Source organism: Gopherus flavomarginatus, chromosome 4 (genome assembly GCF_025201925.1).
Source record: "Gopherus flavomarginatus isolate rGopFla2 chromosome 4, rGopFla2.mat.asm, whole genome shotgun sequence".
Lineage (NCBI taxonomy): Eukaryota > Metazoa > Chordata > Testudines > Testudinidae > Gopherus > Gopherus flavomarginatus.
Window position 1 is genome coordinate 211,219,412 of NC_066620.1, and position 12,790 is coordinate 211,232,201.

Consider the following 12,790-nt stretch of genomic DNA (forward strand, 5'->3'; position numbering starts at 1 on the left):
ATTGCTAGCAAAGGAAACCTGAACTAGATCTGGGTTATCTCTCAAGTTTTCTTTGTATTTCAGTAGGGATTTCCCCTCTTCTCGGTTAACACTATTCCTTTCCACTTTGCAGTAGAAAGAAAGGAGGAGGACTAACCCCAGACCTCAGCCGGCAAGCATTTGAGAAAAAGAGGAAACCGAGCTGTGCATCTTATAAGCTTCGGAAAGCAAAATCACTGGCAAGTATCTCTAGACCCTAACTTGATTAACACAGGGCCTAAGTCCTGTTGGCATCACAGAGACTTGGTGAGATAATACGCAGGACTGGAATATTGGTATAGAAGGGTACAGCTTGCTCAGTAAAGACAGGCAGGGAAAAAAGAGAGGAGGTGTTGCCTTATATATTCAAGATGTATACACTTGGACTGAGGTTAGATAGGAATAGGAGACAGACTTGTTGAAAGTCTCTTGGTAAGGATAAAAGGGGTAAAAACCAAGACTGGTGTCATGGTAGGGGGTCTACTACAGACCACTAACCAAGAAGAAGAGGTGGATGAGGGTTTTTTAAACAATTAACAAAATCATCCAAAGCACAGGACTTAGTGGTGATGGGGGAATTCAACTACCCAGATATCTGTTGGGAAAATAACACAGCCGGGCACGGATTATCCAACAAGTTCTTGGAATGTATTGGAGACAATTTTTTATTTCAGAAAGTGGAGAAAGCTACTAGGGGAGAGGCTGTTCTAGATTTGATTTTGACAAATAGGGAGGAACTGGTTGAGAATTTGAAAGTGGAAGGCAGCTTGGGGGAAAGTGATCATGAAATGGTAGAGTTCATGATTCTAAGGAATGGTAGGAGAGAAAAGAGCAAAATAGAGACAATGGATTTCAAGAAGGCAGACTTTAACAAACTCAGGGAGTTAGTAGGTAAGATCCCATGGGTAGCAAGTCTAAGGGGAAAAAAATTGAAGGCAATTGGCAGTTTTTCAGAGAGACATTATTAAAGGTACAAGAGCAAAGTATCCCACTGTGTAGGAAAGACAGGCAGTATGGTAGGAGACCACCCTGGCTTCACCAGGAGATGTTCAATAATCTAAAAATCAGAAAAAGAGCCTTACAAAAAGTGGAAACTAGGTCAAATTACAAAGGATGAATATAAACAAACAACACAAGTATGTCGGGACGAAATTAGAAAGGCCAAGGCACAAAATGAGATCAAACTAGCTAGAGACATAAAGGGTAACAAGAAAACATTCTACAAATACATTAGAAGCAAGAGAAAGACCAAGGACAGGGTAGGCCCATTGCTTAATGAGGGGGTGAGGGGGAAACAATAACAGAAAATGTGGAAATGGCAGAAGTGCTAAATGCCTTTTTTGTATTGGTTTTCACCAAGAAGGTTGGTGGTGATTGGACATCTAACATAGTGAATGCCAGCGATAATAAGGAAGTATCAGAGGCTAAAATAGGGAAAGAACAAGTTAAAAATTGCTTAGGTAAGTTAGGTGTCTTCAAGTCACCAGGGCCTGATGAAATACATCCTAGAATATTCAAGGAGCTAACTGAGGAAATATCTGAGCCATTAGAAATTATCTTTGAAAAGTCATGGAAGATGGGAGAGATTCCAGAAGACTGGAAAAGGGCAAATATAGTGCCAATCTATAAAAAGGGAAATAAGGACAACCCAGGGAATTACAGACCAGTCAGCTTAACTTCTGTACCCCGAAAGATAATGGAGCAAATAATTAAGCAATCAATTTGCAAACATCTATAAGATAATATGGTGATAAATAACAGTATAGATTTCTTCAAAACAAATCATGTCAAACCAGCCTGATAGCTTTCTTTGACAGGGTAACAATCTTGTGTAGGCCTGGTATATCTTGACTTTAGTAAAGCTTTGATACTATCTTGTATGACCTTCTCTTAAACAAACTAGGGAAATGCAATCTAGATGGAGCTACTATAAGGTGGGTGCATAACTGGTTGGAAAACTATTCCCAGAGAGCAGTTATCAGTGGTTCACAGTTATGCTGGAAGGGCATAATGAGTGGGGTCCCACATGGATCAGTTCTGGGTCTGGTTCTGTTCAATATCTTCATCCATGATTTAAATAATGGCATAGAGAGTACACTTATAAAGTTTGTGGACGATACCAGGCTGGGAAGGGTTGCAAGTGCCTTGGAGGATAGGATTAACATTCAAAATGATCTGGACAAACTGGAGAAATGATCTGAAGTAAATAGGATGAAATTCAATAAGGACAAATGCAAATTACTCCATTTAGGAAGGAACAATCAGTTGCACACATACAAAATGGGAAATGACTGCCTAGGAAGGAGTACTGTGGAAAGGGATCTGGGGGTCATAGTGGATCACTGAATATGAGTCAAGAGTGTACCACTGTTGCAAAAAAAGCAAACTTCATTCTGGGATGTATTAGCAGGAGTATTGTAAGCAAGACATGAGAAGTAATTATTTCACTGTCCTCCGTGCTGACTAGGCCTCAACAGGAGTATTGTGTCCAGTTCTGGGTGCCACATTTAAGGAAAGAGATGGGCACATTGGAGAAAGTCCAGAGAAGGGCAACAAAAATGATTAAAGGTCTAGAAAATGTGATCTATGAGGGAAGATTGAAAAAATTGGGTTTGTTTCATCTGGAAAAGAGAAGACTGAGAGGGGACCTGATAAAAGTTTTCAAGTAAATAAAAAGTTATTATGAGGAGGAAGGAGAAAAATTGTTCTCCTTAACCTCTGAGGACAGGACAAGAAGCAATTGGCTTAAATTACAGCATGGGAGGTTTAGGTGGGACATTAGGAAAAACTTCCTAACTGTCAGGGTGGTTAAGCACTGGAATAAATTGCCGAGGGAGGCTGTGGAATCTCCATCATTGGGGATTTTTAAGAGTAGGTTAGACAAACACCTGTCAGGGATGATCTAGATCAGTGGTCCCCAGCCTTTTCCGTGGGGTGGGCGCCAGATGACAAGCTGCCGAGGACCGTGGCCGCTGGACAAGCAGCCGCTAAAATGCCGCTGTGAAGCACAACTTCAAGAGGCGTCGCTGCCGAAATACCACTGTGAAGAAGCGTCATCAAGAGGCGTAACCGCCAAAATCCGGTGGAATTTCGGCAGGATTTCGGTGGTAGCACTTCTTGACGTTGCCACTTCTCAGTGGCATTTCGGTGGCTGCTTGTCCGGCGGCCAGTAGGCGGGCACACATGGGTGCCCCAGTGGGCGTCATGGTGCCCGCGGACACTGTGTTGGGGACCCCATGTCTAGATAATACTTAATTCTGCCACAAGATTCCTTCCAGTCCTATGATTCTGTGATTCTAAGTCTATTACACCAGGGATATGTTTGGCCCAAATCATTTATATAACCGTAGATATCACAGGTGCCTTGATTCACAAATAGACCTGATCAGATTTTGCTAACTGTAAACTTTCAAAACTGTGATTTTCTTCCTTTCTCGTAACTTACATTTTAAATCCCAGTTCCAGTGTTGTCTAGGAGGAGCCATTCTACTATTAGGAATGATTTCTTCCATTAACGCATTGTAATTAGGTATAAAGCGAATCACTTTAGGAGAAAACTTGCTGATATGGGGCCAGATTTATGATTATTAATTATTATTTGTCTTGCAGCAATGCCTATAAACCTCGACTAGCTCAGGACCCCATTGTGCCAGGCATTATACAAACATGTACTAAATGACAGTCCCTGCTCTGAAATGCTTAGAGCAGAGAAGCTTGATGGCTGCTCCAGCATGACTGCATTGGCCAGGGGGAGAAGGTGCAAGGAACATCTTTCTTCCCTTAGCAATTCTGTGCAGGCATCTGTGCTGCCTGGGCCTGATTCTTCTCTCACTTACTCCAGCCAGACTCCCTTATACGCCAGAGGTCAGTGGAGTCACACTGGTGTGAGAAGATAAGGTGGGCTCCATGAATGCAAAATGGGGTGGCCAGTGTAATCCACAGGGGTGTGTGTTGTGTCCCCCTGTGTGCCTGACACACAGAGGGTGCAAGTAAAGCCGGGCTCTTTATCTCGAGCTGTAGAGACTCGTGCTGCTAGCTCTGGAGGTCCCCATTTCTGTCCCCAGTGTGATAAGATAGTGGCTGTCACATCAGCTGCACTCAATGTTCCTGAGGGGCAAGGTCCTGTGTTCCAGCCTGTCAAGGTTCCTTCCCCACTTGGAACTTTAGGGTACAAATGTGAGGACCTGCATGGACACTTCTAAGCTTAATTATTAGCTTAGAGCTGATAACTCTGCCACCATCCAGAAATTTCAGTGTCTGGAGCACTTCTTGTCCCCGCCAAAACCTTCCCCTCCCTGGGCAGCCTTGAGAGGCTTCACCAATTCCCTGGTGAACATAGATCCAAACCCCTTGGATCTTAAAACAAGGAGAAATTAACCATCCCCCCTCCTTTCCCCCACCAATCCCTGGTGAGTCCAGATCCAGTCCCCTTGGATCTTAAAACAAGGAAAAATCAATCAGGTTCTTAAAAAAAAGCTTTTAATTAAAGAAGAAAGGTAAAAATCATCTTTGTAAAATCAGGATGGAAAATACTTTACAGGGTAATCAAATTAATATAGCCCAGAGGAACCCCCTCTAGCCTTAGGTTCAAAGTTACAGCAAACAGAAGTAAAATCCTCTCAGCAAAAAAAAAAGGACATTTACAGGCTGAGAAAACAAAAATAAGACTAATCCGTCTTGCCTGGCTATTACTTACAATTTTGAAACATGAGAGACTGATTCAGAAAGATTTGGAGAGCCTGGCTGGATGTCTGGTCCCTCTTAGTCCCAAGAGCGAACAACCCCCAAAACAAAGAGCACAAACAAAGACTTCCCTCCACCAAGATTTGAAAGTATCTTGTCCCCTTATTGGTCCTCTAGTCAGGTGTCAGCCAGGTTAACTGAGCTTCTTAACCCTTTACAGGTAAAAGAGGCATTAACCCTTAACTATCTGTTTATGACACAGCCAATGGCATCAAGTCTGTGCTGTAGGGGGAGGGGATGCAAATGCTACATCTGTTCTAGTTTAGCAATTCCCACGGGGAAGATGCTCCCCCATTCTTTGGAGGCATCATACCAGCTCATGCCCTGTGAATAGCCCCCTGGGAAGCCAGTGGGAGCTTCCTCCTGTGAATCGAGGGTTCCAAATCTGTTGGTTTCATTGAGTCTCCTCCTGACAGTCAGATCTATTCCCTTTGTTGAGGAGCTGGTGCAAGAGGCTCGCATGCTGAGCTACTCCCAATTTGCACTAGTGTATGTGCGAGGAGAATGAGGCTGCTGCTGTCTGTTCTCATCTCTCTCCCCGAGTAGCTGTGTCCCCCTCAGGCAGCTCACTTCCCTGGGGCTCAGCTTCCCCAGGTGTAAAACAGGGATTAATACACCCATCTCCCAGAGGCACTGGGAAGCTTAATCCCTCCATAGTGCTGAGCGGGTTATAACTACCAAGGAAGAATTTGTGCTTGTAAAGCACTTTGAGGCTTTAGGAGGAAAAGTGCTAGGTAAGCATAAAGCATTATTCTTAAACATACCACTCAGGACATGTTTAAATAAAACAGTTCCAAACAGAGTCCTTCAATAGCTAAGCAGCCGCTGTTTCCTCAGGTTTCAGTCTCACTTCTTTGGATCCAGTCCTGCTCTCAGAACAACCTAACTAGAACAGATCACACATCAGTGCAAAACTCTGAGGCCCAAAACCTCAAAGGTATTAAGGCCCCTAACTCCCTCTGAAATCAATGGAAGTTAGGTGCCTAAATACCTTTGAGGATCTGGTCCTGACTCACTTCAGTGGATACGGGAGGTAATTTACTAGGTATAGATATTGATATTTTGATCTGCTCTTCAGTTAGTTCCTGTAATACCCCAGATCCAGACATTCAGGCTGTCGACACCGTACAGCGGCACAGGGGAGTGTTTTTTCACACCCTGGCCCGACAAAAGTGCTAGTGTAGACAGTCTTACTTTCTGCACTTTATAAATACTGGATCAGTTTCTCAAGTTTCTGGTATCTTTTCCTAAAGCAATCTCTTGCACTCGCAACTTTCCATCATCACTATCTGATGTCTGTTTATACTTCGTGCTATTGCATTTTGTCCGAGTGACCAGCCCTTAGCACCACTAGCTGTTAATACTGAGGATTCACTGTGCTCCCGTCACAGTTTATAAAATAGGACAGCCTCAGATGAAAGCAGTACCAGAAAGGCAGGCTTCCAGAAAGCATCCTAGAGATAATCTTTTGTGGATATGGGCAACAAATAGCTGCTGGAATAAGCAGATTCTGGTGAGCATTTTTTTGTTGTTGTTGTTGCCAACTTGGAAGAATGATTCCCAAGTAATGAGAACCAAACAACCCATATGTTCCAACCTACAAAGGAAATTAACAGTAAGATCACTAAGGCCGACAGGCATTTATTATTCTTGCGCAGGTTATTTTCCTAGCTCAGTTATGTCCTTTATTGTACTGGTGCCTCATACAGTTGCTATAGTTAAAGTTTGTCAGCCTTTGTCTTAGAAATGCCATTTTCCAGGGCTTCATAATACAGCCTCAAGAGTTCTATTTCAGCATGGCCATGATTTTACCTTTGTTTTATTTTTGGAGCCGTTACAGAATCAGTGAAGTGGTGGGCAAATATCTGAACAAACTTGAGTGTTTTTCGGGAAGGCTTTGAGCTCCTGCCATGACATAGTCCCCATGAGATGTTCTCCATTCCTGAGGGTGTCCCTAGTCTGCACCCCTGAGTCTGGAAGGCACAAGCCCCAAGCCCATCCACCAGTGCAGGGATGAAGTTCTCCCCAGTAGTGTCAGTGAGAGTTTTTGATACCACCATCATCAGCAGCAGGATAGGGGGTGGGGAATGTGCACACAAATCACCCGAGCTGGGCTGATTGCAGCTTAGAGGACGTAAGGTTATATCTACACCTGGCAGCTACCAGAGATCTTCCTTTAGGTCAAGCAAAATGTTCACAAAGACATCTTGAGCAAACAGAATTCTTGTAAGGACTGAATCTACCCTACAACCATCTGTTTTACCAGCCTCTGGACTGGAATAGGATTTGACTCTCTATGGTCCTTATGCAGGGATCTGTGGCCACTAGAGGTCCTCTGGCCATCCACTGACTCCCTCTCCACGCCTGGTCTGCTCCCAGGTCCTTCCTCTACCCTGGCCTATAAGGAGCTGGTACAAAACTCAACTGTGCTGAGTCCAGCAGATGCAGAATTCCCAAACACTTTCTACAGCTGCCATCATAGTAACATCTGAATGCCTCACAAACATTAATGAATTTATCCTCCCAACAATACTATGACTACTTGCTTCACCACACCAGCCATCCTTCTCTTGTACAACTGCAAAAGTACTACTGTGCTGAGAGTCTGCCACAGCCTCTGTACACAGGGTTAGTATCATCTCTAGTCTCTCTTCTTCAGTTTCCCAATGTGTAATATGGGAATAATATTACACTATCTCACAGAGGTGTGTGAGTTTTAACCAGTTAATTATTGTAAAGCTATTCCTGAAGATGCTATAGAAATGCCAATTATTACTATTAAATATGATAGTTGTTTGTAAAAACGCTTGGAAGATGAAAAGCACCATCTAGCCCAGGGGGCTGTTCTGCAAAGCATTACTGTATTGTAACTCTGTTGAAATCAGTGAAGTCTTGTGGTGGTGAATCAGGCCTTGCAAGCATTATTAATACATAAATATGTTACAGCAATCATGAGGGAGATGGGAATTTACACCAGACTAAATCAGTACTAACTCTAGTGAAGTCAATGGAGTTACATGAGTGTAAAGAGATCAGAATAAGGCTCCATATCTTTTTGTTCTGATTCTCTCAAAGGCACTGGCTTTTTTTCCATGTTAAGAACTGAAAGTATCCCTTATAGATTGTATTAGATGTTCTGGGGCTTTTAGATCAAAAATGTACTGTTTACTTCTCTGGGAATTCTGCACCAAAAAATAAAAAATTCTGCGCACAATATTTTAACTTTCTGCATATTTTATTTGTCAAAATAACACAAAATAATCATGCCGGTTTCAATTATTTTGGTAATTTATTTCAAAATACATGTCAGCAAGTATGTCTGTAACAATACAGACAACATGAAAGATTCAGGAAATGTTTTTTGACAAATAGATTCCTTACTAGGCATATTAGTACAGAACTTTGAGTAATAATTTGTTTAAACTACAATGCAGAACCGTATTTCCCACATCCCTCAGAAGCAGTGCAAAGGCTTGGGAGAGTCAAGGGTAATGGAGGAGCCAAGGGAGAGGGAAGTAATTGCTGGGAAGGAGCCTGGGAGTGAACTGTGGAGGGTTGTTGGGTGTGGGTGAGAGAGTATGGAACAGTTTTTTGGGGGAGGGGGAGGGATTGTTAGGGGGTTGAGGAGCCTACCCCAGGGAGACCATGGCTGCCCCTAACCTCTCCCATTCAGTCAGGCACATCTGCCCACCATGTCCCCATGTGTTCTTGCATCCCCGCTCCCCATTCAGCCAGGTGTATCTGCACATGTCCCCATGTGGCCCTGCACCCTCGCTCAGCGAAGCATAGCTGCCCTTGTCTTCATTTATTCCTGCACCCCCATGTCCCATTCAGCCAGGCATAGCTGCCTCTGTCCCCAAGTGTCCCTGCATCCCCACTCAGCCACCCCCATTGCTCCCCCATCCTCATGTGTCCCTGCACTCCCTCTCCCCCCCGTCCCTATGTGGCTCTGCACTCCCACACTCATTCAGTCTCTAACTCAATGTTGTCACCCCACTAGCTTCTGTGCCCTTTCCCCAGTCTGTCCCCTGCACTAGCCCTTCTGAACCCCAGTCTGTATGACCCCCCCCCCGCAGCCTGTTTTGCCCCACTCTGTCCATCCCCCCGTATCCAGTGCCTCGTCACATGGCCCCATGGGCAGAGCGCTGTGAGGAAGGCAGCCTCTATCCCTCCCTCTCTGCGGCTGCCCTCGCTTCTGAAGCCATATCAGCCCCTAGTGCAAAAGATGTAATTGCAGCATGACCCCTCTTGCAGCTTCCGTTTGCCTCCCTGTCAGAATCAATTATTGTGCAGAGGGGAGGAATCTGTGGGGGCATTAATTGTGCACTTGCGCAATGGTGCAGAATTCTCCCAGGAGTAACGTTTTGGTATTCCTGAATCCTGGACTGTCCCCAGTTTCAGTAACCAACCCTCTCTTTCTCTTTCACACTATCCCAGTCTATAATCCTGCTAGCCATTTCTGATTATGACACTGTGATGATGATAGTGTATTTTCCTTAAGCTGATGAAAGAGACAAAATTATTTATATAACCAAGTAGAAAATATCAAAAAATAATTTGTTTATTGTAAAGATCATCATCATCATGTTCCTATTATGCCTCTGGCGTTTAGGGCAGTGTCAAAGCTTCTCTACTCCTGTCTCTTTCTGGCAGGTCTTTCAATGGTTCCCCAGTTGTGTCCCAGGTTTTTCAGCTCGGCTTCCACAGCTCTTTGCCATGTTGTTTTCTGGTGGCCTCATTTTCACTCGCCTTCAGGTGTCCATCTTATTGCTACTCTGGTAATGGAATCAGTTTCCATCCGAAGCACATGACCGATCCATCTCCAACGCCTCCTGGCAGTGATGCTGCCCAGATCCCCTTGGCTGCACTGTGTCAATAGATCTTGGTTTGAGATTGTAAAGATAAGGTTGGGAAATCTTGTTTAAATATAATTGTTAAAAGATTCCCATGTCAGCCAAGCCCAAAGAGAGAGGCTTATAATTCAAACCTTTTAAATTAATCCTTTGGAAAAGAAGGAAACATGTTGAAAGAATAAATGCCCCAGGTACCAAAAGATAAAAGTATAACGAAGACACATAAGATGAGGAGGTTAGACTAGATGATCATAATAGTCCCTTCCAACCTTAAAGTCTATGAGTCTATGAATGCATTGAAAGTGAATGAAATCAAAGACTATTATACTGAACAATGAAGGTGTGGAAAGGGTTAATATATAAGAGAAAAGGAGATAGTGTTCCAGATTCACAAGAGTAAAAAATGGATGTTGGATACCAAAAGGAAAGAAATAATTTCAGGCCACACCCAGACTCTGTCAAAAATCAGTGGAATAGCATCCACTGGTCCTGGTCCGAGTTTGGCCCCTTGGTTTCTTTTCAGTGGGGTGGTAGCGTTTGCTAGAGTAAATTTTGGGGAAGGTCACAATGTAATTGTTACAGTGCCACGAGTCCTGGAAACTATGGCAACAAATAAGAAAAGCTCAAGATTTGTTTGGTAACAAGTAAAATTAGCTTCGAAGCCCAGGGCTTTTGACTATAGGGCCAAACCCTTCCCTCACATGTGTACATGCAATGCCCATTGCCTCCAGTGGGAGATGTGAGAATATATAGAATTGGGCCCATAATTTTTGTTGGGGAGAATCGTGATCCTTTTATATACTGAGCTACTGGCTCTCCCCTCCTCCACATGCTTCTACTTGTAAGCTATGACTCTTGTAAGTTTTTAATTTTTGGTCCAAAGTCTTTGGGCCTGATTCATTACTTTTTACTTCTGTTTTGTACCCATGTAACTCCATTGAAGTCAGTGAAATAACACCAATGTAAAACTGGAATAGCTCAGTGATGAATCAAGCCTTTTATGCTTTGCCATCACCTCTCTCCTTTTAGACTCTTATCCAGCAAAGTGCTTAAGCATGCACTTAACTTTAAGCGTGTGAGTAGTCCTACTGAAATCAATGGGACTAACTCACATGATTAAAGTTGCAAAGAGTCCTGTTGCACCTTATAGACTAACAGACCTATTGGAGCATGAGCTTTCGTGGGTGAATACCCACTTCATCGGATGCATTCACCCACGAAAGCTCATGCTCCAATATGTCTGTTAGTCTATAAGGTGCCACAGGATTCTTTGCTGCTTTTACAGATCCAGACTAACACTACACCTCTGATACATGATTAAAGTTAAGCACCTGCTTAAGTGCTTTATTAGATCAGGGCCCTAAAACTTGCCCCATGCTATCTGGACCGTATCACCTTGGGAAGTATTGTCCCCATTTTACAGATGCGAAACTGAGGCACAGAGTAGATGGAGTGACTTGTCCAAGCTCACATATTGAAAGCAGGTCTCCTGTGCTTCAGTCCAGGGCCCGAGACAGTAGGTCATCCCTCCTGTCCTTTTTGATACAGAGCCATGCACCCCCATAGTGAGTCTACCCATTTGGACCTTTTGGTCCCTGCAGTGTTATCACTGCTCCCAAATTACGGCCTCCTTTACAAACCTATGGGCTCATCTACTAAGACTCCACATAAAGTTTTTGCAGCTGTTCAGCAGAATAATCAGTCTCGTGCCAAAAACATCCAAATGTAAAAACCATGGCCATTTTATTAGCAAGATGAGAATCACAAAGTCTGACACTCATGACAGCTGTAAGAAATATTACAGCCTCAGCAATCATCCCCTTTCATGCTTTAGATTCTGTTCTGTGTGAGTGGCTGCTCCACTCCCACAAATGTTCTTGAGTTACTGTTGCCTATATTCTAAGGTGATCAGATCACAGTATTTGGGGTCAGGAACGCATTTCCCCCACGCATATTGGCAGGGAGCTGGTGACTTGAGGAAGGAACATCTTTTAGGATCAGGTGTGCATTTCCCACACGTCCAACTTTCTGCCACTGCAGAAGCCTCGGGCAGTGGCAAATCTCAGTTCTGGCCAACTAATATAGGCTCAGTTCTGTAACTCATAATTTGAGTATTACTTATTTGCACAAGTAGTACCATTGAATTTCCTGGGACTAGTCATGAGAGCAAAAATTACTCTGGGTAATGCTTGCAGAATCAAACTCCTTTGTACATTTCACTCTTGAAAAAGCACAGCCTAGCTTTGTGGTGTAACATGCTTTGCTTTCCTATCCCCAAGCACTCCACGGCTGAATCACCAAGAACACAGGAGTGCAAAAACAAGGTACAGTCAGCTCATTGCAACAGCCACTGCTTACCCACCTTCGTGTGTTTCCGTCTCTACTGGAAGGAAAACTTACTGTACCTGTCATGTCCTTGTTTACATTGTCATGCTCAATCACTCACAAGGACATCCTAAGCTGTTGCATACTTCCTGGCTTCTCTTTGGGTTGATGTTTGGCAATCATTGGACTGCTTGTTTTTAACTTGAGGATTAAGCACTAAGCATTATACAACATCCATCGCAGTCATATCAAGTGACCACAGGAAAATGCAAAACCGTGTTAAATTTTCTGTACAACAGTTTGATTCTTGACAATAGTCTGCATATGATAACATCATCGGCCATCATTGCTTCATAATGCATTTCTAAGCAGATGTTTTATTATACTCATGGTTTTTCAGTATTCTAAACAAGAGATAAACAAATGATCTGGATCAGTTTAACAAGGGCTAGATTGCTAGCACACAACTTCTCACGAGCTGCTTTTGAAACATTTTGGGATTTCTTTAAAAGACTAAACAATCACTGTAATGGTAGGAATATATTTGGCTACTTCTAATTAATCATAGACATTGATTAGTAAAATGAAAAGATAAAAATTGACCATTGTGTATAAATTCTATGCCTGATCTACCTTTGCACTATGGTGCCTCAGACCTCACAAAGGAAGCAAGGTTGGGCCTGGTCAGCACTTGGAAAGGAGACCTCCAAAGAATCCTGCAGGAAGTGGTACTGGGGACTCAGCTCCCTCTGAGTCAGGTCTGCATCCACCTGCTGCAAGGAGACTACAGCTGCTTTCTTCTGGATGAGACATAAACCACAAGTCCTGGCCACTTGTGGGAGTTACAGCTT

General features: G+C 43.4%; 1 protein-coding gene across 3 annotated transcripts in view; it reads left to right on the forward strand.

Moving 5' to 3' along the window:
- Positions 1-12,790, forward strand: part of FBXO16 (F-box protein 16) — a 62,615-nt gene that overhangs the window by 40,453 nt on the left and 9,372 nt on the right. For 2 of the 3 annotated variants that reach the window (XM_050948899.1, XM_050948900.1), the window contains exon 7: positions 113-218. In XM_050948899.1, coding sequence (XP_050804856.1) covers positions 113-218 — 106 coding nt within the window. Of the gene's footprint in view, positions 1-112; positions 219-11,893; positions 11,939-12,790 lie in introns of all 3 variants that reach the window. The other variant, XM_050948901.1, reaches the window with a different exon arrangement.